The sequence below is a fragment of the Olea europaea genome, unplaced genomic scaffold, assembly GCF_002742605.1.
Source record: "Olea europaea var. sylvestris unplaced genomic scaffold, O_europaea_v1 scaffold2037, whole genome shotgun sequence".
Taxonomy (NCBI): domain Eukaryota; kingdom Viridiplantae; phylum Streptophyta; class Magnoliopsida; order Lamiales; family Oleaceae; genus Olea; species Olea europaea.
The window spans coordinates 8551-19511 of record NW_019238272.1 but is presented as its reverse complement, the minus strand read 5'-3'; the positions used below and the strand labels follow the sequence as shown (position 1 = coordinate 19511).

Genomic DNA, 10961 nt, shown 5'->3' with positions numbered 1-10961 from the left:
TTAATTTTGTTTTTCGGCTAACAAGGGCATTTCTGAGCTAGACAATCGGCTGCTACTCAATATTTGGGCGAGTTGGGGCCTAGACGATATCATCCCTAAGTAGCTATTATTAATGAAGTGTTCGACTTAATCCACACACATCAATTTGCACAAACAATCTAATTTAATTCTGAAGGTCAATGCTCTACACTTGAGCAAAGAAAGTACGAAAATCTCTTTTGCTACCAATGCAAGGGAAGAACCTTATGTAAAAGTTGTTGAAAAACTCAGAGAAGCATCATCAAGGCTATCTTTTGGCAGGTTTATAGTGCTTTTATAGATGCATTTTTTGGACTGAAAAAATGTTCTTTATATTTATGGTATTCAACCCTTCATAATCAACGGCAAGCAAATTTTATATTGTTGGAACTCACAATCTTATATAAGCCTTGGAAATGAAGGCTTGAGAAGCCAAGAAAATAAACCTAACTCTGAATTCTATTACTGCTGAAATCCGTTCATAGTTATTTTAGCTGGAGTTTGTTAGTTAGTTTTGATAGTTGGCCAAGTGTGTTGAAATCTGCACACATTAATGTTTTTTTAGTTTAGTTGGCCATTATGTGTCTATAAATACTAGACTTTGTATACCAGCTATCAATTCAATTTTTCCAATCATTATTAAGAAATCATATTGATTTTCTCTCAAATTTCTTCTTTGATTTGCTGCTCTTCAATTCCAGATTAGAGTATTTTACGTAGTATCAAAGTTAGCTTTACATTTATGCTTCTTTCTTTTCTGATTCTTCACAAATGCATGGTGAATCCTTCTGATGATTCTTCGAACCCCTACTATCTTCATCTCGGTTGCAATCATGGTGCTATCGTGGTCTACAATCTTTACCAATGAAAACTATGTTGCTTCGAGTCACTCAATCAGCATTTCCTTAACTGTGAAGAATAAGCCTTTGTTTAAGCCCATTTTGATGGAAAATGTATTTTTGAATAGTGTATTGATGGTAAATGTATGGTTAAGAAAAGTTTTGGATTTGCGTGTAATATTATTTTATTGAAAAATGTGTAGTTGAAATGATGTCAAAATACTATTTAAGAATGCATTTATTTTCCAAAGAATGGGGCTCAAACAAGGGCTACGATTGCCTTCATTGATAGCAATTTACCTCAACCTGGTCCTAATAATGCTTTTCTTCAGCTTGGCTGCGAGCAAACATATCTTGTGTTGTCGTGACTGATGAACTCCATCGCAAAAGAAATTTGTGATAGCTTTCTCTATTTTACCAATGCCTTTAATAACTGAGATAAACTTCGAGTTCAGTACCTTCACAGTGATGGCCCACCTGTATTTTCCTTGTAGAAGTTTCTAAGTTCTATTTCTCTAGGCTCAAAGTCTATCACTGGGTATTTTAACAATTTCAAAACTCATTGGGATGAATATATCAGTTACCGTCATCTTCCTACTTGTTGTTGTGGAATTCTAGATACTTGTAATATTCTAAAGAATCTTGTTGATTGCCAATAAGCAGATTATGTGATGAAGTTCTTAGTTGGACTACACGACTCTTACTCAGCATTGAGCAGTCATTTGCTGCTTTCTTCTCCGCTACCATCCATGAAAAAAAACCTTCTCTCTTATTATTGTAAGAAGAAAGTCAGCATTCTTTAATCAATGTAGTTGGCATCCCTTTTGACTTTCATGCCATGTGTTAGATTTTGTGTTGGCTATTCTGTGAACAAAAGGGTACAATTGTAAATGCTCAAAAGTTTGGGGTAAATTTGTCAATTATTAAAGGTCATTGTGTACATGTGTAAAATATGAGGGACTCGGTTGCAATTTTGGCAAAGTGTGCTAGGGTTCAAGCTATAAAGTAGGGCAAGATGTGTCATAAAAGTTTTGCCAGTTGCTCACCAAGTGGTTGCTTGAGCGACAAAAACAAAATGGTCATCGCTCGCTTCTCGTCCTCATTTCGCTCGAGCGAGACAGTGTTGCTCCCTTGTCGCTCGCTTTTCGCTCAAGTGACAGTGTTACCCATAAAATCTTATTTTCATTTTTTCGACATTTCAACCCGACCAGAAATATCAAAATACACATACATGAGAAAAATTGCTCCGATTTTGAGATGTGCTTTCAAGGTATTGAAATTGAAGAAAACTCTCATACACTTTAACTTTCTTATTCAACCCCATATTTGATTTGATTAATTACATGAAAAATATCAAATCAACATTCACCAAACACCACAACACAATCTTTTAGTGCCTTTGTTGATTATTGGAGATCGAGGAAGGAGATCGGAGTTCGATCATTAGAGAACAGGCGGTTCTCTTGAATCCATATGAGATAGACAAAATCAAGACTCGGGAATTGGTATAGCACGTAATTCAGGAGGGCTAGGTGCCGAGAATTGGTGCGGGATCACGCATTCCAAGAAGGCCTTGAGGAAACTATGGTCAGGATGTCAGAAAAATCAGTGTAGGTTAAGTCTGACTCATTGTAAGTTTCATTTACGTTTATAGTGGATTCCTACTAGCTTGGGCCCTTAGTTTTACTCACATTGGGATTTCTCCATCATCAAACAATTATGTTATTTATCTTTCTGCAATTAATTTATGATCGGTATTCAAACATAGAATAGTAAAGCATGTGAACTGATGTGGACAAATTAATTTTTTTGACGTGTTGCAATCATTAATTGATTGAAAAAGAAAATTCCACATAAACACCTATTCACACCCTCCTCTAGGTGTTGATTGGGTCGAACTACGATATTTCAAGTGGTATCAGCGCCAAAACTCGAGTCCTGACCCATTGTTGTTTAGATGAGTCAATCACTGTCTGTGCCGCCATATTTTGACGGAAGCAACTATGCCTACTGGAAGGTTAGGATGCGTGCTTTTCTTAAGTCCTTAGATGAACGTGTTTGGGTGAGCATACAAAATGGTTGGAAACCTCTTTCTACAACTGTGTCAGGTGTTGTCAATCTAACTGGTATTTCACTTTGGACTAAGGAAGAATTAGATGATTGCACGCCTTGTTTATGTCCGTGTCTCTCGAAGAATTTAGGAGAGTATCAATGTGTGAAACTACAAAAGAGGCATGGGACATTCTAGAGACTACGCATGAGGGAACTAAAACTGTAAAAAATTCAAAATTGCAAATGCTAACCTCAAGGTTTGAAGAAATCAGGATGAAGGATGATGAATCTTTTGATGAGTTCTATGCCAAATTGAATGACATTGTTAACTCTAGTTTCAACCTAGGTGAAAGGATTCCCGAGCCCAAAATTGTGAGAAAGGTTCTTAGATCCTTGCCCGAGAGATTTAGACCTAAAGTTACAGCTATTGAAGAAAGCAAGGATCTAGATACAATTAAGATAGAAGAACTCGTAGGATCCCTTCAAATCTATGAACTCGCCATTTCACAACCAAGGAAAAACAAGTCCATAGCCCTGAACACTGTTAGGGAAGGGGAGTTCGAGTCCTTTGACATGGAAACTCTTAAAGATGAGGAGATTGCTTACTTTGTGAAAAAATTCCAAAAAGTCTTAAAGGGCAAAAAATGGCCTCAAGAGAAAAGGAGAGGAGTCCCTAGTAAATTGCAAATAGAGAAGGATGATAAATCAACTGCTGGGAACCCTGGTAAGAAATCTCAAGGGGTTAGGTGTCATGAGTGTCAGGGATTTGGGCACTATACAAATGAATGCCCTAGCTTTAAGAAAAATCTAAAGAAGGGGAGTAGGAAGGCATTAACTGTGTCCTTGACTGATGATGATTCTAATTTAAGTGAACAAAGTGATTCCTCAAGCAGTGAGGAGGAAAAGGGCTATATGGCCTTTGTATCTACTATCAAGAGCGAGTCAGATAAGGAGAGTGAGAAGGTCGTGGAGGAAGTAGAGAGTAACAAGTCCCCGATGATGATTTGGAGGATGAGACGGATATACATGAGGCTTATCAATTTTTGTTTAAGGAAAGTCTCAAGATCAAAAAATAAATAACGCCCTATTTAAAAAGGTAGACGAGCTTGAGAGAAAGAAGGAGAAAATCACCTATGATCTTCAAGTCTCATCTAAGAATCTCAGTGAGTTAAAGTGTGTCAATGAGAAATTAGAGGACAGGGTCAAGACACTGACCTGTGAATTAGAGAAATCCAACACTCAACTACAATCATTTGTGAGTGGAACTAAGAAACTAGACGATCTGTTAGGAATGAACAAACCAGCTGGAAATAAGCAAGGTCTAGAATTTGTGAAGAGTGATAGCAATGTGTCTAGTTTATCAAAGACCACATTTGTCCCCGCTTCCAACAAATCCAATGTTTCAGCAAATCCAGAATCCAAAGACAAAAATTTTAATGGACTGAAGGCGACTAGAGCTCATAAGATTTCTACACCTAATTTTCATAATCAATACTCACGTACATCTTAACCTAGGTTCATACCCACTTGTTATCATTGTGGTGCCTTAGGCCACACGGGACCTAGGTGTCGAAAGCTAGTAAATAGCAATAGAGGTCAAGATATCCCTAGTCAAGTGAACTTCCTTTCAAATCAGGTTAGCCACTTAACTGAGATGGTCACAAGGTTGACTAGGATCACCTCGACCTCGAGAAAAGTTTGGGTAAAGAAATCTGATGTGGGTAAGTATACTGAGAGTCTAAAATGTTTTGTTGCTCATTTTGCCTATAAGGCTCAAAATACATGCATATGGTATCTTGATAGTGCTTGTTCTAGACACATGTATGGTAACAAGGTCTTATTCTCTACCTTTGATGACTGCAACGGTGGTGTAGTTACCTTTGGGGACAGAGCTACAGTACCCATCCGACGTAAAGGCTCCATCGCCATTGCTGGACTTCCTACAATATCCAATGTACTTTATGTAGAGGGTCTTAAGTCAAACTTATTAAGCATTAGTCGAATTTGCGATGCTGACTATGAAGTGAGTTTTGTCCAAAAGAGATGCACTGTTTATGACGCTTCTGGTGGTGTTGTTCTTGAAGGTGTTAGAATATCTAATTACTATTATGGAGTTCTTCCAAACTCAAATTATGTATGCAGTAGTGCTAAAATTGATATGTCTGAACTTTGGCATCAAAGGCTCGGTCATGTTAACTACAGAAGTCTATCTAAATTGATCAAAAAGAAGATTGTCGATGGTTTACCTAAGATTGATCAAAGTGAAAATGCTGTGTGCAAGCTATGTCAACAAGGAAAGCAACTCAGGATAAACCATAAGCGAACCTCGAAAATCTTGACGAATAGACCCCTAGAGCTTCTTCACATGGATTTAATGGAACCATCTAAGGTAGAGAGCCTATGAGGGAAACGGTATATCCTGGTTGTAGTAGATGATTTTTCTAGATGCACCTAGATTGATCTGTTAAGAGAAAAATCTGAGACGGGTGATCTAGTTAAGTCCTTATGCAAAAGACTCAAAGTTGAACAAAATCTTCCTATTTCTAGGGTTCGAAGTGATCATGGAAAAGAATTTGAAAACTTCAACCTAGAAAACTTCTACTTGGAGGAGGGGATTAAGCATGAGCTCTCATCACCAATCACTCCACAGCAAAATGGAGTTGTTGAGATGAAGAATAGAGTGCTTCAAGAAATAGCTAGGGCCATGCTTCACGGCAAGGATCTAGCAATGCATTTCCGGGGTGAAGCTATTAACACCGCGTGCCACATAGTAAATAGGGTATACTTGAGACCGAAATCAGACAAGACTCCCCATGAGATCTAGAAAGGCAAGAAGCCTACTGCTAAATAATTTCGGGTGTTGACAGCAAGTGTTACATTCTGAAGGATAGAGAAAATCTAGGCAAGTTTGATTCCAAAAGTGATGATGGGATTCTTCTAGGATATTCTAAGAACAGTAGAGCATACCGAGTTTACAACGTGCGTACTCTAAGTGTCTTGGAATCTGTAAATGTTGTTATTGATGATGCCTTTACTGAGGAGGAGAGTGCTGAAAATGGGGTTGACATAGAAGATCTAAGTGAAGATCAGGGAGCCACTGCTAAAAATAAAAAACAATCAATTCCAAAATCTCCACGCTCCTCAAAAAGCATATCTGAGTAGTGTCTACCAAATTGGGATCTGTCTAAGCTTCCCAGAGAACCATCTTCCAGGGTCAAATCTAATCATCCTAAGGTTAACATTATCGGGGATTTGGATGAAGGTATGAGGTTACGAAAGAGAGTTCGGTTACGAACGAGAGTTCTAAATAACCTAACATATACTAGCTATGTATCCCAGATAGAACCTAAGAAAGTAGAGGAAGCCCTTAGAGATGAATGCTGGGTGAATGCCATGCATGAGGAGCTTAATCAATTGTTCGAAATAATGTTTGGAATCTAGTGCCTAGGCCTAATGACTCTAATGTAATAGGTACTAAGTGGATTTTCAAGAACAAAACCGATGACCAAGGTACTATAACTAGAAATAAGGCTAGACTAGTTGCCCAGGGGTACACTCAGGTGGAAGGCGTAGATTTTGATGAGACTTTTGCACCAGTTGCTCGTCTTGAGTCCATTCGTATTCTTCTTGCGGTTGCATGTACCTTAGGGTTCAAGCTATATCAAATGGATGTCAAGAGTGCATTCTTGAATGGAATACTCCAAGAAGAGGCGTATGTTGAACAACCGAAAGGATTCATTGATCCTAAGTTTCCTGATTATGTCTACAAACTAAATAAAGCATTGTACGGCCTGAAACAAGCTCCTAGAGCTTGGTATGATAGACTCACCACTTTCTTCATTGGGCATGGGTTCTCACGAGGTGGTGCTTACAGAACCTTATTCATTAGACATGTTGAAGAAACTATCACTATAGCTTAGATCTATATCGATGACATCATCTTTGGCTCTTCCATTGACTCCCTTGCTCTTGAATTTGCTGAATGCATGAAACAAGAATTTGAAATGAGCACGATTGGAGAGCTAAGTTACTTCCTTGGTCTTCAAGTAAAGCAAACTGATTGTGGGCTGTTTATCTCTCAATCAAAATATGCCAAAGACCTTGTGAAGAGATTTGGTTTGGATAGAAAGAAACACACAAGGATACACATGAGCACAAATGTTAAGTTAGGACATGATCCTACAAGTAAGAGTGTTGATCAGACTGTGTATAGAAACATGATAGACAGTTTACTATATCTTACAACCAATAGACCTGATATACCGTTTAGTGTTGTTGTATGTGCTAGATTTCAAGCTGATCCTAAGAAGTTCCATCTAAGTGCAGTGAGGCACATTATTAGATATGTCGATGGGACAGTAGATCATGGAATATTGTATTCCAGAGAGTCCAATCTAGAACTAGCCGACTATTCTGATGTCAATTGGGCTGGAAACGCCGACAATAGAAAAAATACCTCGGGTGGATGTTTCTATGTTAGTTCTAATCTTGTCTCATGGATGAGTAAAAAACAAAACTCAGTCTCCTTGTCCATAGTCGAGGCAGAATACATTGCAGCTGGTAGCTGTTGCACTCAACTGCTTTGGATGAAACAAATGTTGAGTGACTATGGAATAAATCAGGGTGCTATGACTGTTTTTTGTGACAATACTAGTGCTATCAACATATCAAAAAATCCGATTCAACATTCTAGGACCAAACACATTGACATTCGCCATTACTTTATTCGAGAGTTAGTTGAGTCTAATTTGCTATCTCTTGAATACATCTCTACTGAAAATCAACTTGTCGATCTGGTCACTAAACCTCTAGATGGGTTTAGATTCGAGTCACTTAGGAAGACTGTTGGCATTTGTGTTCCTCCCTAATCGTCTTCATAGATGCATGCATTCTTTTCTGCATTCATTACGTTACTTTTGTGTTCATTTGCATCTGTTTTTCTTTTTTCTATATAAATAAACAAAAAAATAAATATAAAAAAAAACAGTAAATATAAAATGATAATAAAAAAATGGGGGGATTGGTCATCACATGTCATTTTTGCATTGTAGTTGTTCGCTCGGAGTTGCAATTTGAAATCAAATGTGCATTCTACACATGATTAGTTTCTAATTCTCATCACTTATCCTGTGTCTGTATGGAGTACTTAGTATATGTCACTTCATATTATATTTGCACAACACACACTAGGACCCTGTGAGTGAGTCTTGACCGCGTGTGTGAGACTTGGGATGACTATCATCTGTCGTTGAGTAGACATTGGATTTGAATTGATCTTGGACTAGATGACCTTAAGTTCCGGTGTACCCCCGAGTGTTTTCACAGACTATTTATTATATCACATCTTATACCTATCTTCGGAGCCTAGATGACTCAAGCAATTAAGTCTGAGGGGTTTCTCATAATTTGGTGCCCTAAAGCCAACTGGTTTGGGAGTCACCGACCCAACGCTCGTTAAAGGGGTCTTCTTCGTAGCTGGGATTGCACGTAAGATAACCCAAAAAAAAAAAATTGAAGTCCTTAATGACAAGGGGAGAAAGAACAGTTTTACACCATATTTTAACGAAGTATAGGTCCTAGTGGCATTGGATTTGACCTTCAAACATCTAAGTGTTGACTTCTACGTCGGTGATTTGGCTGTCTCTTCTCACAAATTTAAGGTTTTGAGTCTTACTTGCTTGAAATGAGTGGCACGTTTCACGAGGGGTCACATATACAATTTACTCCACCTGTACTTAGTCCCGGTGTGTGGGGAAACGTTTTCTAATCACTTTGCATGTCGTATTTGTGATTTTTTACCTTTGTTGGACCAACTGCCTCCGCATTGTTCGTGTATTTTAAATCTAAAAACAAAATAAAATAAAATAAAATAAATTGGGGTCTAAATTCAAATTTCTGAAAAAGGTGCTATTTTTGAAAATTTCTAAAGTGCTGTTACTTTGCAAAGTTTTAAATTTGGGCCTAACTTTTCAAATTTTCAAGTTTAGGTGCTATTTTTTTCATTTTCCTATTGCTCGCTTGTCGTTGGGAGCTCGCTCAAGTGACTGAAGCAATGCCTTTGTTGCTCGCTGTTCGCTCGAGTGACAGTGAGACTTTTAATTTTCTTGCGCGGGTTCCGTCTCTTTTTTTTTCATTTCTTCCCATCTCTCCCTTGTTTTTTCTCTCAAATCGCCACTCTTTGGTCGATTTGCCATTGATTTCTCACGTGTGGAGCTTCCATTCTCCTTCCTTGTGTGCATTGCTTGGTGATTCATTACTCCCTTTTGGTAAGTGCCTTGATTTTTCATTTTGTTTGTTGGTTATTTTTTGTTTTTCTCTTCGCCATTTGGTTCATTTAGGCTTGGGTGTTTTTGGTATGCTGGGTAGATGGTGTTGTTATGGGTTGTTGGGTATCTCTTGCATTATTGCATTTGTAGCTTATCTTCCTTGTGCCTACAATGTGTTCGATGAAATGTCTCCTCATTATAACCTTGCTTCTCTTGCCCATTGTGTGCCATTTTTCATGTGATTGGTGTCTTGGGTACTAAAAATGTGAGTTAATTATTTATTTGATCTTATTTCCAATAACGTGGTGTGCACACTTCTCCTATTAAGTCATCAAACTTCATACCAATCACCTAACAAATCGGTGCTTGCACTTCTCTGTTATTGCATGTACTACATTTGGAGGGTTGTTTGAAATAGGACTCACCAATTCTCAATAGATATTGGAAGTTCTTATGTGTGTAAAAATCTCATCTTGATCTTGTTTATGTCTAGTCCAAATCACTTCCGTCTTGGTCATAGTCCTTGGGCTTGTGTGTGATTGCACTTTAGGGCTGCATAGTCATGTGTCTACTTCCCTTCATTTTCCTTGGGGATTGATTTATCTTCTACATCTCGCATTACAGATGGTACCTAAGAGGGCTAGGACCACAGCTCAGCCTGGTAGTGGATCGGGTTCGTTTAGTCGTTCTCGGTTCATTTCCTCTACTGCTCAAGAAGTCTTTGGGAGCCAGTTTTCCCATCGTCCTATCCTAGTAGAGTGTGAGGTTACTCTATCCGACCTATCCCCTGATGTGGCCGCTATCTTTACTTCTCGAGGTTGGGAATCCTTGCTGATTGGGTTAAATCCCCCGCCTAGTCTTCTTGTTCAGGAGTTCTATACGAACATCCATGACATTAGTGGTTTGTCCTTCCGGGTGTTCCTCAGGGGTCAAACCCTTAGGATTTCACCAGATGCTATTTTCAGTTCCATACATGTTTCCCTAGTCATTCACCCCGTTTACCCATATCTCTTGGCTGATTATATTCCGACCGATTCACTGGTTCGGTCCACTTTGTTTAATAGCCCTTTGGGAGGTGGGCCTGAGGCAATCCATACTGGTTCGCTCCCCACTGATAGGCAAATTTTGTTGCACATTATGTGTACAAATCTGTGGCCTGTCTCTCACACTTCTTCCCTACCTATGGAAAAGGTGAGGTTTCTTTTTGCTTTACTGCATGGGGATTCGATTGACCTACCTACCTTCATTTTCCAACACATTCTGCGTACCTTTCGCACTTCCGATCATCGGATTGGTCTGCCTTATGCTTGGTTGATCCACCGCTTGGTGACATCACTTGGGGCTTCATTTCCCGATGGGGTCTCACGACGAGTGCTTCGTCCCATAGGGCACACTTCCATCTCTCAAAGTAGGTCACATGTCACTTCTTCTGCCTCCGCATCTTTTGCACTATTGATGTATGTTTTTTGTGGTTTGACTTACATTGATATTATCTCTTAATCTAGCATATTGGTACAACGATATGGCTATTCATGACTCTTTATCTTTTATGTTTACTTCTTTTACTGTTCTCATGCTTTTACACTGGTATGTGAGTTGTGATTTCAGGTGACAGGTTGAAAGATGACAAGGCAATAGTGAGTTGAGTCAGTGTATTGGATTGTCATTGTGTTCATGCTGCTATAATTTGGTTTTGTCACAGAATGTCAAAGGGGGAGTTTGTTAGATTTTGTGTTGGCTATTCTGTGAACAAAAGGGTACAATTGTAAATGCTGAAAAGTTTGGG

General features: G+C 38.7%; 1 protein-coding gene across 1 annotated transcript; it reads left to right on the top strand.

The window, feature by feature from the left end:
- Positions 1-2814: 2814 nt before the first annotated feature.
- LOC111379803 lies at positions 2815-4419 on the top strand. Its single transcript, XM_023003241.1, has 3 exons — positions 2815-2983; positions 3052-3891; positions 3962-4419. Exons 1-3 carry the CDS (start codon positions 2815-2817, stop codon positions 4417-4419), a joined length of 1467 nt encoding a protein of 488 aa, XP_022859009.1.
- Positions 4420-10961: the final 6542 nt, after the last annotated feature.

Excerpts from the sequence above, each read along its gene's own strand:
- LOC111379803 (XM_023003241.1), top strand. The coding sequence starts at position 2,815 with ATGAGTCAATCACTGTCTGTGCCGCCATATTTTGACGGAAGCAACTAT. Across the intron at positions 2,984-3,051 it reads AGGTGTTGTCAATCTAACTG|AATTTAGGAGAGTATCAATG; the intron begins GTATTTCACTTT and ends TGTCTCTCGAAG. Across the intron at positions 3,892-3,961 it reads GGTCGTGGAGGAAGTAGAGA|GAAAGTCTCAAGATCAAAAA; the intron begins GTAACAAGTCCC and ends TTTTTGTTTAAG.